General features: G+C 37.5%; 1 protein-coding gene across 2 annotated transcripts in view; it reads left to right on the forward strand.

The window, feature by feature from the left end:
* The window catches only part of LOC134800164 (small G protein signaling modulator 2-like), a 135690-nt gene that overhangs the window by 96046 nt on the left and 20700 nt on the right, over nt 1–18944 (forward strand). For both annotated transcript variants that reach the window (XM_063772639.1, XM_063772640.1), the window contains exons 5-8: nt 7331–7550; nt 13707–13824; nt 15029–15135; nt 15808–15932. In XM_063772639.1, the coding sequence (XP_063628709.1) occupies nt 7331–7550; nt 13707–13824; nt 15029–15135; nt 15808–15932 (570 nt within the window). The remainder of the gene's footprint in view (nt 1–7330; nt 7551–13706; nt 13825–15028; nt 15136–15807; nt 15933–18944) is intronic.

The following is an 18944-nucleotide window of genomic DNA, read 5'->3' on the forward strand; positions in this document are numbered from 1 at the left end:
ATCTTGTTGAGACGAATCAAACGATCCTAAACACGATGTGGTTTAGTTGCATGGTTGATTGGTAATGGTACCTTCCAGCTCCATCATCAGAGCCTGAGTACTGTCTTGTGTCAAAGATCTTGTTGAGACGAATCAAACGAGCCCAAACACGAAGTTGTTTAGTTACATGATAGACTGGTACCCGTGGCCACCTTCCAGCTCCATCATCAGACCCTGTGTATCTTCAGTGTCAAAGATCTTGTTGAGACGAATCAAACGAGCCTAATCATGTTACTACATGGTTGATTGGTATCCGTGACCACCTTAATCATCATCAGATCCTCAGTACCAGTTCGTTTTTAAACCCTCGTTGATACAAACTTTACAACCTATAGGTACCAAATGCAATGACGAAACATGTAAATAAGCGAGTAGGTACCTATAATTTCTTTCGAGTAATATACCTTCATAAGTACAAGTATGGGGCTATTCATAAATTACGTCGTTTCAAATGGGAGGAGTGGGGGGGGGGTCTGGACATCGGATGATGGTAACATGACGTAGGAGGAAACAGATTCATCCGAAGCTTGATTTTTGGATGATTTGAGGGGTGGGGGGGGGGGTCAAAAATCGTCAAAAATAGATGACGTAATTTATGAACAGCCCCTATGTACATTTGCACTGCATTTAGTATTTTCGTACTTACCAAATAACAGTTTTAGAACTTTAAAAGTTAAGTACAGTTAGTGTTGTTATGGTTGATTTCAATATGCTTCGCGAAGGATCAAGAATGTTTAATCCATCATTGTAGTGCGAGCGTGGTAGAAGGGATCGGCGTACTGAGCTCGCACGGCCTGCCGCAGCGCGTAAAATACCTAAACTCGCTCAACGCCGAAATGTAATAGCGCTCTTAACGGAATTTGTCCGTCAGTTGATGCGATGAGGATAAAGAGTGAGAAAGAAGGTAATTTATTTTGGCTTATACATATAACTACACATCGATAACTCGTGGCATTTAGGTAGCACTTAAAAGATTAGTGATGAGCACACATCGGTAACTCGTGGCATTTAGGTAGCAGGCACAGACTAGTGATGTGATGTTCTTCCTATACGAGTCGATAAAAAGAAACCACTAAGAAACGGAAATTAATTAAACTAATCTTTTAAGTGCTACCTAAATGCCACGAGTTACCGATGTATACATATTATTATGACTTTTTTTAACAAATGGTACTATTCTGGGTGGCCAATATGGAGGGAGGGAGGGTTGGAAATAACATCTTTGTGCAAATAGCAAGTAGCGCTTTATTGACAATCGACATTGGCAAAATCCCTGAGACGATTCTGAATATAATTGTGTAAGCCACAGTCCGTGGGTATTGAATTGAGGACGAGGGAATTTAGATGGTAAATAAGTACAGAAATGCTCATTGATACGCTTGACTAACAGTGCCGTTCGCAAGGCTCCTTATAAGAGGCATAGGTTATTACTTATTAGATAACCTATTACGAGTTGAATAATTTTAGGGTTTAGACACACTTGTTTTTAGTCACTCCTGCGACATGTTTCGGAGAGCCTAGGTCTCCTTTCTCAACCACTAACAGTGCGAGCAGCGTTCACGACGGCCGTGTATCGCGTACAACATGTTGCGCGAGTGACTAAAAACTCTCTCTCTCTCTGTGGTCGCTCCCTCATGACTGAGGATCGTGGTCATCGGTGGATGTGGATGCTCCACACCTGGTCTTTATGATCTGCCTCCAACGGTGCCTGTTCATCGCGTCTCTGACAACCGAGCAAAAGTTGGTTGAGGCTGGGGCCTCTTTTAATTGATCGCTCCATCTTGTTAGAGATCGTCCTCGGCTTCGTTTGCCCTCCGTGTTTCCAACAATGATCAGCTTTTCAAGGCTTTCATCTCCCCTCCTCATTATGTGGCCGAAGTAGGACAGTATGCGCTGCTAACAGATTGTGGATAGGCGAGTTCGGACACGAAGTTGTGAAAGGATCGATACATTGGTGCGCATGGCGGTCCAAGGTATCCTCAACATACGCCTCCAGCACCACATCTCGAATGCATCGATCCTTTGCCTTTCTCGGGCTCGTATCGTCACTAAAAACAAGTGAGTCTAAACCGTAAAATTATTCATAGTACCCGTGTCTCACAACAGTTTAAAATCGACTATTACGAGTTTTACGTGACACTGCTCTTAGTTCCTTTCTATTTGTGACACTTGCCGACAGCGATATTACTTTGTGATGTGATGCTTTAAACTTTGAGCGATTATCCCTTTTAGAACCAGCCATGCAATCGGTACTTCCTTTACGTTGTCTTCACCGGCGCAATCTTGAGAACTACTCTTTAGAACAAAGAAGCTTACGGTGTAATGACGGTTTATTAATCTTAAGTATGCCTTTATCTTATATAGGCTTCCTTTAAAAGCTGACTTAAGATTTATACTTCTAAACCCACGCTTGTAACGACTCATTACACGAGAGAATGCGACAAAATCGTTTTGGTTACACAAACACAATCAATAGCAATTTTGTTCCACTCTCAAACGGGATAACTCTGAATTTCCGAACGCTGGGCATTTTCCATGCGAATCTCTGGTTACGTGCCTTGAATATATTTGCGGCTCGCAAATTCAGCATGAACTGTGTAATAATGTGTATTTTTAGCCACAGAGTTAAACCGGCGAGGTCTATGCTCAGTCACCTAAGTGTGTACTTTTTTTCGTTCCCTAAATATTTAAAATACAACTAACACTTCGTAACATTACTATTGTACCAAACTAAAATTAAAACCAAAATAGAACATAAAAAATATATTAATTATTTATTGTTAAAATAATATTGATTGTGCCATAATAGTAGTTTATGTGACTGCTACATAATGAAAGGCATTAAAATACGAGTGTGGGTTTATGAAACGAATGAAATGAGTTTCATAATAGTATCACACGAGTGTTTTAATGCCTAATTATGTACAGTTACATACACTGCTTTATCTACACACATATTATAAACTTTCTATGATATATTCACTAACCTCATATTACAGCCGACATTGGGGCACTTTCCTCTCTGGCGGAACTCGCGGATATGAGCTGGCGTCTCCGAAATATCTTTATCGCACAATTTACACGAAACTTTTGTTATAGTTACTTTAAAAACAACAAAACAAATTGTTTTTTACTTACAAATTAATTAAAATATAAACTGTACGTCAAATGGCGGCAAAGGAAAACTTTTTTCACGTATGTCACGCATCCGTAGTTTTTTTTAATTCAGAGACAAACTAGAGTCGGAGTCGATTACCATATCGTCCGATACCAACTTACATACGGGATTTGTCAATATTGTATGCAATTGTCATTTGATTTTGAATAAAACGTCATGACGACTGATATTAGAATAGGGGTCAAATCAAATTGCTTTTTTTATTCAGAGATGTTCGAAATTTAAAATGCATTACCAAATCGATTTTGATATAGTAATGAAGCTATTACCACATTTTCACAGATAAGAAATTTGCTGTAACAAAACAGTTTATCGTAATGTGGGCCATTATTTACGGATTTTGAAGGCGTCATAGAGAGTTTATGATATGTGTGTAGATAAAATGATTAACTACTTACTGTGATGATAACGCGCGTTGGTAAAACGACGACTTCTTAATCATACAGATTTGCAAGTTGTGGAAAGTTTCCAAAAAGTTGGAAAAGTTCTATGAAATTGCAGGAGAGTTTCACAAGAAATAAAGAAAGCTTCCATTTTGTAAATGGAATGTTTCCGTTCCCGTACAAAATTATGAGAACTTTCGAAAATTATACATACGATGTGGAAATTTCGCAATTTCGGGTAAGGTAAACGTACTGGTGCTCGACGCGGTCCCAGTACATGTCATCTTGAAACTTAACTCATTGTCAATAGAGGTGATGACAAGGTGTCATCTATTGGGCATTAGCATGTCAAGCACTAGTACGTTTACCTTATTTACTCGTACTTTCTGAAGGCACATGACTCACATGAGTAATCAAATCATAATAATAAATGTCATGTCGAGCGCCTATGTTTAAAGTGCGACAATTAGGAGGCAAACGAGCATCAGATGATACGCGTGATGGTATTAAGCGTTTACCGTCGCCCATGGATACCTACAACACCAGAGGGGTTCTAAGTCCGTTGCCGGTCTTTGAGACGGGAGTACGCTCTTTTCTTGAAGGTTTGAAGGTCGTATCGGTCCGGAAATACCGCAGGTTCATTCCAGAGTGTAGCTGTGCGAGGCAGAATGTTTCTGGAGAAACGCACAGTTGAGGACTGCCAGCCATCTAGGTGGTGAAGATGGAAATGTTGTCGCATAGCGATGGTGGAAAGAAGCGGCAAGGATTAATTCGAACGGCAAAAGTAAAAAAACAAACGATGGTGGAAAACTCGTTATAAAATCATTGCGATCAAGTTCTGGCTTAGCCGCAATGAAACGAGTGCGTTCCACCCACAGACAAGACATCCTCCAGACTGATCATAGTAGCTCTACCCCCTCTGCCACAAATACGGTAGTTTTACTCCATTTTCGAATCAAAGTGTCTTTGTGTGACGTCCGTGTCTTTGAACGGACCAATCACGCCACGGGACCTCGTTCACCTCTTCCCCCGCACCCCCGTATTTTTGGCAGCATCGGTTTCATGAAATAATTGCTCTTAACTCCGTCTAGAGTACTCTAGAGGATTCCTAGTCCATGGTTCCACCTAAATTGGCTCTGAATAAATTTACCCTCAGTTGGAATTCGAATTCTTCCACTGTTTTCGTGTAATGATCCCCCTTGAGGTTTGAAGATCGAACGTTGAAGATAAACACACCGGGTAGGCGGTTTCTCTTTTAGCTTTTCTACTTAATATAATTAAACGTTTTAGCTCATTTACTTTTCTGGCGCATAATTACTCGTATTTAATCTGAATTTGATTATTAGCGTCGGCACTTTTGTGTACATATTTGCAGCACTAGATTTAAATCTATAGAAGCTATTATGTTCCGTTCTTTTGATTCGGTATAGACGCGCGTAAATCGTTTATACTGCACAATTCTATATTAATTAAGTAAGTTACTACATATTGATACTAACTAATAACACACCTACAAGTTTACAACCTTGTGTAAGTCTGTACTTTGGCAGAGCGTGTGAAAGAAATATTTCAATGAGCAAGTATTTTTATAGACCATGGGCCCGTTTCTCAAAAGCTTTGTAACTTGTAATATAAGCGGATATCACTTTTTGGCAGCTTTTGTTAGAAAGGGACTTCCACTTGTATTACAAGTTACAAGCTTTTGAGAAACGGGCCCCAGGTAAAGTAGCTCTATATCTCTAGAGTAGAATAGGACAACTAAATTTATTAAGTAAAATTAAGTGCCTACTTAAATTTTACCCGACTACAGTAAAGCAAAAGGACGGTTATAATATAGGTTCAAATTTGATTCAAATAATTTAGTTGTATAACTATTTAAAAAAAACTTTGTTTTTTTTGTTCTTTGCTCTTATACTTAATGCTAAATTTAAAACAAGGATATGTTGCTATATTCGACAAAAATCTTTACCAAAATATTCAAATAATTTATTTTCTCTCACGGCAAATGTGATGTGAGGTGATACGTGTACAGGAAACATGAATTTGGGACGAAGACGGCGCATAAACTGACGTTAAAATATGACAGCCGACAAGACCAAGTATTCCATCTGCTTTCGCGAGCATGGGCAGAGTTTGTAGGGCAAACCAATGTAACGTGACAACGAAATCCTTTACATCCCTGCTTGGAAAGCGCACTTATACTGGCTCGCCTGAGACGTTGGCTGGCCCGCTCTCGGTATGCAAGCGGTTATAATGACACCCAAGCTTTTAGCTAGCACTCGAGCATCATTATGTTTCCATGGAAAATAATTACAGGCAAATCAAAAGACAAAATATTTTGAAAATAGGCGTCAGCCTAATTAGATTATTCAAGAGGATCTTTAACAATTCGAGCAAACATTCCAGCCAGAAAAATAAAATAACTCTTATTTTATAAATTGAGCCTTCCGCACCAGAAAAAATTGACGGAGCAAATAAAAGATCGGAAAAAAACGTCCTTTGTTTTGTAGCGGTGTCCTGTGATTGTTTTTTAGGATTCCGCACCAAAAGGGCAAAAACGGGACCCTTACTTTTATTACTAAGACTCCGCTGTCCGTCTGTCCGTCCGTCCGTCCGTCCGTCTGTCTATCACCAGGCTGTATCGCATGAACCGTGATAGATAGCTAGGCAGTTAAAATTTTCATAGATGATGTATTTCTGTTGCCGCTATGACAACAAATACTAAAAACAAAATAAAATAAATATTTAAGGGGGGCTCCCATACAACAAACGTGATTTTTTTGCCGTTTTACATAATGGTACGGAACCCTTCGTGCGCGAGTCCGACTTGCCCTTGGCCGATTTTGATGTTTTATACCCCGATTTTACGTGACAGCGTTGGCTGCTTGTGTTCTATGATGTAGGAAATAAATTCTCTTTTGAATTTCACAGTCTGCTTAGTATTCGGTTTATTGCCGGTTTGCGACCGCTCGTGAGCATCTGAAATTCTGAGCATAATGTAACGACGACATTTACTTGGAGAAATTGCTATTTTATTAGTGCAACATAAAAAGGTGCGGCGTTTTTAATACTTGCTAACAAGGTACAGTCAGCTGCAGAGAGGTGACCCCCCTACAAACAAATTTCTATGCAAGGGGCGTCAAATCTCTGCAGTTGGTACATAAAATGTACGATATCGAGAAGAAATTCGACATAAAAAAAAGAGACTGCAACAGATACAACGTATTTTTCAAAGTGGCGCTTTGAAACCTAACTATTATAGTTATAACAATTTATATTAACTAGTCTTAATCCCAGGTGCATCGTCAGCCCTACTGGGTCTACTTGTACTTTTAGCAGGTCTACTTTCCAACCTTTCCACCACCCCTTTTCCACGGTCCTCGTTATCCACGTAAATTAACATGTAATTAATACGTACGATACATAAAACTCTATTCAAAATGTTGACTTGTCACCCACCTTTCTTTAACGGCGTTAGGTGACTTCATTAAGCCATGTCATTCATTTGGAATTCATTATTTATTATAGTAAAGCTGGTAACAGTAGGTAGGTATACGACGATCATATCAAAACAGCTTTTGTTCAATTTGGTTTATAAAAGTGATCCTATACTAAACGCTTTTGTAGACGTTTCACATACCTACCTATTAACACATTCAACAATCCCAACCTCTCAAATAGCGTTACAAATGTCACAGACCGTATATTTACAACAAGCCTTTTGTTACAGATATCTCTGGATCCGAATAGCATTGTTCGAGCGTCAACTGGCTAAAATAATCGAGCATCTAGTTAGCAACGCGAATCGATACTACGAACGAGACGCGCTGGTCGCCGATCCGGACTTCGGGAGTATTCTTAGCTCGCTGCTCGTGGGGCCCTGTGCTTTGGAGTACTCTAAAGCGAAGGCCCCGGCTTGCTTCTGGACAGACCCGCCGGCAGACGAGCTGGTGAGTTCTACTTTTTTTTTTCTAGTCGCAGATTCGAATTGGGTATTCAACATCAATAGGATAGGGACTTACGGGGAGGTGTCGTAGCTCTACTGGCTTCTGGTTACAATTTCGATGAAGTCTGTTATTGGGTTACTAAAATTTAGGTTAGTAAACATGTTTTGGTAATAAACATGTATTGGTTGTTTCTTAATATTATATTTTTTATGCACAGCCTATCTACAGCATAAACAGCATCCCATTACACAATAAACAAAGCTTATGAGTAGATATAATGCTACAAATGGCGCGGATTTTATTTACAGTCACAATCACATTTTGAGGTTTCAATTTAAGGTAATTCATAACGACTACTTTTAAAAGGATTTCAATGTAACACAGACATGTAACATGCACGGTAAATAAATCATTTTATTTCTATTTCATACCCAGCAAGAAACTGCCGCAAAGTACAGTTCATTAATCATTTTGAAAAAGGAATTACGTAGAGATCGGTACGTACCGAAGCTTTTAGGACGTAGAGCGGTCCGCTATTAAATTTGCACTTAGGTATATTATGTTTTATATACCTACAAGTATTATACTAGGAAATAAGTTTGAAATGTTCGAATACGTTTACTGAAACCCTAAAAGGGTCAAAAATTTAAACACGCCGTATCGGCCCACCCACACTTTGGGTACTTGTAACTTATAATATGTTTGTTATGTACTTGGTACACAACTGCCAATCAAATTATGGTTCGGAATCTTTTAATATTATGAATACAAAATTACGTTAATATACAAACTTATGATTGTTTGCTTATGAATCTTGTTCGAAAGTACCTAGGATTATTTGATTTTGTTTTCTTTCATATTATTACATTTTGATATGATAGATGTTATAGACATTTGAAGGATTTGTTAGACAATTTTCACAAAAGCATATTTTCCGAGTAGCGAATTTTCACATCGCATTTTATCACGATTGCAAATTTCATTAATCGTCTTCTTTAATGCAGCGATTTTTCATGTAGCGTTTTTCAATGCTCGTATATTTTACCAGTTGATCATTATATCACAAGCAAATATTTCCAGTATCTATCTACCTAGGCTTTTCCCCCCAAAGTGTACTATTTTCACGAACGTCACACTAAACTAAATCAATAGGTAGGTTAGGTTCGTTAGGTAGCTTCAGATGCCCGAAGGGCAAACCGCCCAGAAATAGGAGCCCCGCAAGCGGGGCTCCGTTTAGTTAAGTTGTAAAGGAAATATTTGCTTGTGATATAATGATCAACTGGTAAAATATACGAGCATTAAAAAACGCTACATGTAAAATCGCTTCATTAAAAGAGACGATTAATGAAATTTGCGATCGTGATAAAATGCGATGTGAAAATTCGCTACTCGGAAAATATGCTTTTGTGAAAATTGTCTAACAAATCATTTGAAGGTACTTAATTACTTCTTGGTCCTATTTATTTCATGCTTCGCGACTGTTCAAGATTCAATTTGATCATCCTTAAAAACTTTAAATAGGCGTAAGTTGTGACAGTCGCTTGGTGGCTGGTAAGTAATTGAAGGTACCTACTACGCCATTTCCCAAGGATGTTCCTTTTACGCTGATGCTAAATACCTATACTATTTTGCCTTCGCAAAGTCATGTACCTACGTACCCAGTCATTGTTATCAAACGCTATTATTTTCATTACAGGCAAATTCAATGCAAATCCTTTGTGTTCAATTTTTCTATTATATTCCTGGTTCCAAGCGACAGAATACAAAATTGTATCAGCTAACAAACGATTTGCGTTCGATTCAGAGCGGCGGAAGATTTTGATCGGACCCATTATTTGCTTGTTATAATGAACTTTGAGTTTGTAAAGTCTTTTAGAACAACCAGCGATGAGTTATTTGCTTTTTGGATATTGACTTTGAAATTACAAAAACAAAGTTGAAATACGTAATTTCATATTTAATAAGTGTGCTACTTAATCCTGCAGAGCTTCATATATGAACTTGTGAAAAAGCCTCTGAGACCTTACAGAATAAATTTTTCAATAAGAATCTTTCGTACTTAGTAAATTACATTTTTCATGTTAAGTACCACATTCACATTCAGGTCACATTTTCAAAGACAATAAGGTAGTGAACGCGGAACTTTACTCGAAATACTCAGAATAAGTTTCATTCAGGATAACATTGCACTAATAAGCAAACTAACAACAACCTTAACGTAAAATCCAACTTTAAATTAAAAAAAAATACTAAATTACCTAATGTCTATTTGTCTAGATGGACGGGGTAAAAATAAACTCGTGTAGGAACGGCAACATCATTATTCATTATTTAATTGGGTCTAGATTACCTACACCAAAGAAACAAATGTACGTTACGGGTTATTAAAAAAGCTCATTTACGGTCTTAATTAAGCACAAACATTCTTAAATTCACCCTGGAAGTTGTAGAGGAAAATATGTATTTCAGCAGAAGCACTGTTTCTCGAATGTGAAAACGCCCACGCTCGTCTGCCGGCTCGGCTTGATTGAATACTCTTTAGAAAACTTAATTAAATATGTAGGCTAAGGCAGTATAGTTTCATGCTCCGCATTTTTGCAATTATTTTGGAACATCGGTCGCATTTTAGTGGCCGGCAATGAAATTATTCCATTAATAAGTACGTGCTGGCTGTGTAATTTTATTATGTTTGTCACGCTGGGCTTTACTAGACAACTGTACTATTAATGCAGTCATTTCATGTTCAGTCCAGTTCTACGCAATAGGTAACTACGAGTAGGTATATCAATTGAACTTGAATGAATGCCTTGTCATATGCACTGACGAATATTTCAAAAACTCGAATAAAATTTCCTTTAAGACGAAAATGGAGGACCCGCGTCGCCTTTTCATACAAACGTAGTCCTCATTTCCTCTCTGGATACCTTTACGGCTACCACCAGTTTTGACATTGACATAACGCTCACGTTTACGTAATTTACTTTCTGTACATCTCGCTTGCACTAATATGCCAGTACGAGCGAGATGCATAGAAAGTAATTTACGTAAACGTGAGCGTTATGTCAATGTCAAAACTGGTGGTAGCCGTACTTATTCAAATATTTTGACACAATTTGTTGTATATCAAACACAGCTATGAAAACGTTTGTTTTTGAAGTGAAAACTTCTTTAGCGGCGCTGAGCACTTTTTGAGGTAGGGAAAAAATGATAAACTCCAGGTCAATTATTTAAAACTGGAATTTTATATTAAGCAATAAAGCTCAATGTTCTAATCTTGTACGGGCTGAAATACGAGGATCTCACAGTTACATTCTAACTTTATATCACTCAAATATAATTCAATAAAGCTACATCTTGATGAAATCGCTAATAAAAGTGAACTCTAGTATAAAACTCAAAATATCATGACCAAATATATATAAGTAGATGCGAGGTCTGCAAGGTAACTTTACAATTTCTATTCGAATTTTAAACAATTAACGCTACAAATTTAAGCTCACTGCTGGCCAGCAATTTCGGAACTAAAGTTTTTCAATAGAAAGGAGGATGGGTCAATTATACATAGTGCTGCAGACATTTTGGACTAGTCATTGAGTTTTCACTTCTGTCGGCACTCCCATAGTGCAAACCCGTTTTTTTTTTTAATTTTAATTATTATCAGAGTTAAGAGCGAGAAGCGGCCGTCCCCTTTTCTCCTAATGTGAGTTCATGTATTAGAATCAGTCACAGACACATCTGGGGGCCTAGCCAAGATGACAATCGTACATCGACAAACGCCTAACGAATAGAGAAAATGTATCTGGATGTTAAGAAAAGTCATGACTTTTTCCATACATTATTTAAGTTACGATTGGCATTTTCTGTCCACGATTTCATCTTAGCTAGACCCCCGGAGTGTGCTCGACCATCAGGCGGACTGTTCTCTAACGTCGTGGTATAATAATAATAATAATAATTTACGGGTATCTTTGTACCCGTGAATGCATGGGTTCTATAGCTGGTGTATTGCATAACATCAAACATGTCTAAAAGGGCATCTGTGCTGTTGGCTTCGGCCCCACGCATGCCTCCCAATGATCCGGGACCCCATGGTCCCGAGATATGGAAAGACATACAAATAATAATAAAATTCTTTATTGTGCACTACTGAATAAAAGTACATAATACAAGAAAAAAAGACAGGACTAGAAAAATACGATTTAGAAGCTACGATAAATAATAAACCGTATAATAATTAGCTTTTCTTCCATTATATTTATTCAGTCTTTGTTTCTAACTTTCAAAGCTAATATCAAACATTATTAATTTAGTCAAGAGCAAGGTCATTTTGTATATTTTTTATGGAAATTCATACATTGCGACTAGTGATGTGCCGTGGGAATTTGCCGGGAACAAGGAATATTCCTATATGGGAAATTCCTGGGAAATTTCCCGGTGGGGAATTTTCCCGGGAACACCGGGAAATTTCCCCAAACAGGGGAATATTGAAACAGATGAAGTGTATTACAATTTTAATTAAAGCTAGCTATAATTGTCGTTATCTGCGTTTAGTAAAATAAAGTAGCCAAAACCCGTAAAATGCAAAGTGGCCTCCCAAAAAAAACTTGGAAAGAGGATTTGCTTACAACATTCGACACTTTGGATGTTTCAAAAAAATATATGGCATCACTTTAAGCCCCCGATGTACCTGAATGCGAAGTCAGATCATTTCGAAATTTTCTCCATACAAATAGATACTTATTATCTTTTTTAATCTCCAAAAAATTATGGCTACAGATTTTTTTTTATTAGATATTTTGATAATGTAATGCAAAAATATTCACAAGAACCCGACCTTAACACTCGTATGTTGAAGAATTTCTTGGTAAAAAGCTTACGGAACTCCACTATTCTTATTAGTACCTAACTTATTTTGACCCTGATTAAACTGTGATGATTTGTATCGATTTTGTTGAATAATGGCGTATTATTGTAAAAAAATATTTTGGCCGAGAAATCATTCCCAGCAACTATGGGAAATTTCCCAGGAAGAATGGGAAAATTCCCGGGAAGAATAGGATATTTCCCGGGAGTGTAGAGAATTTTCATAGGCGGATGAGATACAGTCTATAATGTTTTTAAAAAAAGTTTAAGATGCTGAGTGTTGACTGAATTTCTGATAATAAAATAGTATATCTATGCACCATTTCAAAATTCCCCTACTTTCCCTTCATATGGGAAATTTCCCGGGAACGTTTCCGGGAAATTGCCCACCAAGGGAATTTTCCCGGGAACGACACATCACTAATTTCGACTTATTTTCATAGCTCCGTACTTTACGTCACATTTATGGTCACGTAAGTCGCGTGGAGGTAATGAAATAACTCCATTACGCTCGTGCCGCTTTAGTGGAGCCTTGCCTTAACGTGCGACGTTGAAGGGAAAGTGCACTAAGCACCACTTACAGGCCAAGGGCGGTAATGGCACCTTGACCAGTGCCTTTGTTTTCATGCGAGTACTTTTCATTTTTAATTCTTTCGCTTTTACTTGTACTTTAGGGTCCCGTACTCAAAGGGTAATAACGGGACCCTATTACTAACCTCCACTAGCTGTCTGTCACCAGGCTGTATCTCATGAACCGTGACAGCTAGACAGTTGAAATTTTCACAGATGATGTATTTCTGTTGCTGCTATAACAACAAATAATAAAGAGTACGGAACCCTCGGTGAGCGAGTCCGACTCGCACTTGTCCGGTTTTATTTACCTACTTAAATATTGGAAAACGTGTTTTGTGTTGTACCTACCTTAGATCAACTTAGATCAAAGGTTCCCAATAAACAATAAACAAGCAAAAGTACTTTTTATTTCCTATACATATTTTGTTGTTTCTCTTTTGGAATGATGTTCCGACCCCTTTTGTTGTTTTGTGTTTTGATAATTTAAAGATACCAGTAGCTAAAACTCGTACATATATCGAAACAGATAGACACACTCATTCTTGTTTTCGTTGTAGATTTTTGTTTATACATAGGTAATTGAAGGTCCCTGTTCTGCACAAAAGTTGTTCTCTAACCCAACTGTTCCCTGAGATTATGATCAGATTACGGGTTACTTGGGATCTTTCTTGGCCTCCTATAGGTTAGTAGCCAATAACTAAAATATGACTTGTCTTGTCACAGGTTCAACGCCATAGGATGTCAGCCGGTACGACCACACCGCCCTCGGTGCGGCGGCCTATCCTGAATTTCGGGAGGAGCCTCAACACATCATCGGACGACAGTGGCTCTGCAAACACTGGTACAAACATTTTCTAGCACTTTTCCCCATTGCGTCATGAATCAACTGGGGATCCTCAGCTACCTGACATTATATTCTGCTGAAACCTTTGCTAAATCGACTGTTATATCTGACTTTCGACGACCGGTCTGGCCTAGTGGGTAGTGACCCTGCTTATGAAGCCAATGGTCCCGGGTTCGAATCCCGGTAAGGGCATTTATTTGCGATATGACACAGATATTTGTTTCTGAGGCATGGTTGTTTTTCTATGTATTTAAGTATTTATATATTATATACCTATATCGTTGTTTGAGTACCCACGACGGCCACAACACAAGCCTTCTTGAGCTTAGTCAATTAGTGTAAATTATGTCCCATAATATTGATTTATTATTTATTTATTTATTTTACTTTACAACGCAGAGGTGAAACTAGTGGTCTAGTTTTACTGACAATGAATTCTCTTTAGAGTCCACCTAAGCTATACTTGCCACTATATCTCTTTTGCACTTACACGGCCTTATGGATTGGCCACTTGGTGTTGGGGCAAGTATACCTTTGTCCCGTCAACTAGGGTTAATAGGGACAATTTTGAACAATGACTGAGATTTTAAAGGAGTATTTCCATGAGTGTCACAAATGGTTTAAATTACAACTTTTATTTAATGTTTTACAATCGATCTATAATAAATTTCTTAATAATTTTGTCTGTGTCCTTTTGTAAAGACCCATCGCCTATAAAATACTCAATATAGGACTCAACTCAGGACTTAAAAATCCTCGAAAGCTTTTTAAGCGTGGAGTCTTGTAAAAATGAGCAAGTTCTTCAAATTTAGACTCAAAAGATTCGATTTCCTAATACCAACCATGCATACAGTTCTGTAGACGAAACCGGGCACGGCAGGCTATATTTATTAAGGTTAATAAATAATAACACAAGCGTTTACATTATTAAGTAACTTACACTTTAAGTTGAACTTTCTTCAAGTATTTTGTTATTCCATCTACGCGTGGTAAGTTATATCAAAGTTTGGTATGACTTTAGCAGTTCAGGGTCAATGTTCCATCGAAACTCCAACAGTTTGTATTTTTTGATATTGAAACTTTGAATACTTTGATTTCTACTTTGATTCAGAAGAACCTTCAGTTACCTGATTTATTATAATATGACTGAATCTAACTGGAGTTTTTTATTATTTTTAAAGTTCATACTTGTTAACTTTAGGTGCAATTAATGCCGGTGGATCGACAGCGAAGGATTACGTGGAGAGTTTGCACCAGAACTCCCGTGCGGCGCTCCTGTATGGCAAGAACAATGTACGCGTACAACCGGTAAGACTTCACATATCTCTCCCTATTTTTCTTGAGGCTCCTATTACAAAGAAGACATGGTTCGAAGATACAGTCATCAAAGTGGATGTTCTATGATAAATTTTATGAACACCAAGGACCGGGATTCATCCAATCTGCCTACAAAATGTATCCAGGGGGCCGATTTTTGAAATTCGATCGCTCGAATTCGTGTATTTCGTTCAATAATATCTCCACTACTAGGCATTTAAATTCTACTAATAGAATTGAAAACGAGTGGTCAATACCACTAGATTCCCAATTTCTATCGCTCGTATTTCAAAAATTAGCATTTCGCCGTTTTTTATCGATTTTCGAGTGACGAAATCGAACGATCGAAATTCAAAAATCGGCCCCCAGGTAGTAAATAACTTTTAAATTAAAAACAAGATCACATCAAAAATAAGCATCAGCAAAGCGAATCCAGTCTTATCTTAACGAAAATAGGTTTACAAAATTCTTTGGCATTTTTAGATTGTATTTCTTCCAATTTTATCTCATCGCCGGCGAGGTTCCCGTGAAATCCGATCCCAATCGGCCAATTTTTAAAACTCAATCCGTTTGGCATTTTTCCAAGTAAGCCACATTTAAGTTGGATGCTACCAGCGAACGAAAATAACAGATGCTACACTTACATAAATATTGTAACTTCAGAAAGACGTAGCGGAACCTATGCCGGGCTACCTCAGCCTGCACCAGACCGCTGCCGGTCTGATCATCAAGTGGACCCCCAACCAGCTCATGAATGGGTACGCCGAGAGCGAAGGCGTCGACAAAAGGTATGTTGATGTTAGACACTTCGACCGAGGTATGAAGTCTCATAGCTGCCCTATACGGTTGATTGAAGTAGTATCTAATAGAATAGACCGACCGCTTAAATAAGGACTCATTTAAGAGGTCGGTCTATAGCTAGCCGATACTTCAGAGCGACCTGAAATGGCCTCAAAGATTAGATATTTATTTGTCGTCCTCTTTCAAGGGAAATATTATGCAAAAGTAATACGACATGTATAAAGTCGATAACAGTTTTGAATGATTCACGGTTACTTTCACAAGACTTATATAACAATACAAAAGGTAATCATGGTCCATATCCCGGACGATATAAATCTATAAAGTCAACAATTTATATATTCTGGCTTTTGCTCTATTGTAGCGTTAATTTAAGTAGTTCGTAACTTATTTTCTAGTTTAGTTAATTTTTTAATTTTTCCTTGGAGTCGTTTATTGAAAATAATTTCCTTCATTGAATAGTATTCCAAGCCAATGCCTAAGCACTCAAACCGCACTCAAAACTCATTTCCCCTTCTTTAAACCTAATCTCTAAGTGGCAAATAGCGTAATAACCTTTAACTCTCTCTAAAGCCATCTATTATTTCATCACTTCACTGTAAACTGAAGTGCAAAGCTTGTGATTACTAGAAGTTTGTATTCACAAGCATCCGGGTTTGTGCCATTGTATTCTATCCCTAGTCCGAGTTTACTTTCTTTTATTATTTTATTTTCCCGGCTTCTGCAAGCATAAAACTGCATCTTGAATAAATGTTAACTGTTATTAAAAGTTGGAATTCTTAGTTGTTTCAAACATGAGCTTGGGTCTTGCAAAGTTTTAACCCCGTGCTTTTAACTTAGTTATTAATTCGACGTGTGTTGTTTTATTGTTTGCGAACTTTCAGTTTTGAGTGCGTGTTTTGAAATCTAAGGGATTTATTAATAATGTTTTTGTGTGGTGTAAAAAGTTTCATACTCAGCTGATAATAACATAATGTGATGTTGTGTTGTTTATACTTTGTTATAAGTTGTATGTTGCTTAGTTTATGTTGTGTGTGTGTGTGTGTGTACATTCCACTTGAAAACTAATATATAGGTAGTCTGGCAAGCCAGCTTTGTCAATAGAAAACCGGACAAGTGCGGACTCGCCCAACGAGGGTTTCGTACTTTTTAGTATTTGTTGTTATAGCGGCAACAGAAATACATCATCTGTGAAAATTTCAACTGTCTAGCTATCACAGTTCATGAGATACAGCCTGGTGACAGACGGATAGACGGACAGTGGAGTCTTAGTAATAGGGTTCCGTTTTTACCCATTGGGTACGGAACCCTAAAAAAAGGCGGCATATTTGTAGAATGTGCGAAAGGATCGATCTCCCATACAAATTTTGAATTTCGCACGTTATCTACTGACAAAGTTGACATACCAGCCTTTACCTTTAGGAACAAACCATAATTTCATGATCCCGGGTAGTATTTACCACTTCATCTGTAATTGAGAGTTTGAATCTACGTCTCTATTTTCTCTCTACACGTGTTATGAGAAATTAGTTACGTTACGTACATATTTGTATGTTAATATTAAAGTAGGTAAGTAAAGTGGCAATGTGCATAACACATCTTTATGTTGTTTTACGCCGTAGTCTGTAGGTATGGTCTACGAAAAATCGTTGGAAACTTAAGCGCCTTGTCGCATTTTGAATTGTCATTTTAAAAGTTATTGCCGCAACTATTTTTTATATTTTACATAGTTTGAGTACGGTGGCGTCTACATCTCCATACATTTATAACTTTAAAACCAGCGACTCGTAACATTGTATTGAGATGACAGCTGTTACCATACCCAAGCTATGTGAAAAATACTAGAACAAATTAAAGTACCGTAAACCGGGGTTACTTTGATTTGCGGGTCGACTTTGATAGCAACTTCTCTCCGCTACTAAAGTCCTTGTTTTAACGAGTTGAAATATAATTTCGCAGTTATTTTTTCTTTATTGGCAACACTGATAGTTGTTTCACCGCGCAGTAAGCGGATGCGAGTGTAATATTATTATTTCGTCTAGAAAAAAAATATTAATGGCGAGTACGCTTTTCTTCCTGGTTTTATTGGTTCAAAAACTTTGACTGTATTTGTGTCAAGAATGAATACATGTAAATTTTATAGTGTCTTAGGTTAATCAGTGTTTATTCGCGAGTTTATAAAAAAAAACCTGAATACGACAACCTCCACCTGCGCACGTAACCGGGGAATCCATGGGTCGGGGTGTCTTTGATCACTTATACGTGGTGAAATTGATCAAAAGATTAAAGTAACACCATGAATTATTTTGGCAGCTTACGATTTTTTTGTGTACTTATATTTTTTCAGTAGTCATATAATAATAGGTATCGTTTGAGGCAGTGGAAGAGGTAGAGGTTGTAAAATTATATGTTTGTAATTGTACGAGTATGTAGGAGTTGATCTCCGGAACTGCTCATCTGATTTTAAACATTCTTTTACTCGTTTCTATTGTATGTAATTTGGTTTCTGGGTGGAAATTGGCTATATTTTATCCTGCGGCTTTGCTTTATTATACGCGCGTAAGGCCACCAGCCCAGCGTATTAATTCTACAATAAATAAATATGCATTGTTTTTTGTATACGAGTACAAATAATGCCAGAGATAACAAAACAATATCGGGTAACGAGACTACAAAAAATACCAAGAAGAACAACTTAATGATGCACTCGCAAACATGGGCACAAAATCTATTCATGCCGCATCGAAAGCATACAATATTTTTTATAGAACTTTATACAATAAGTACCTATAAAGGCAACATATCAAAAACCCGGGTACACAGACCAAATTTACTGAAACGGAAAAGCTTGCAATTCAAAAATCTGTTGCTAAGTGCAATGATAAGTTAAATTCCTACGTTATTTATAGTAAATAATCTAATAAGCGCTTAAAATTTTTAATTTGTATCTGTTGGTATGGTATCAAAGTAACCCCACACGTTAAAAATATAAATAACTT

This window comes from Cydia splendana, chromosome 19 (assembly GCF_910591565.1).
Source record: "Cydia splendana chromosome 19, ilCydSple1.2, whole genome shotgun sequence".
NCBI lineage: Eukaryota > Metazoa > Arthropoda > Insecta > Lepidoptera > Tortricidae > Cydia > Cydia splendana.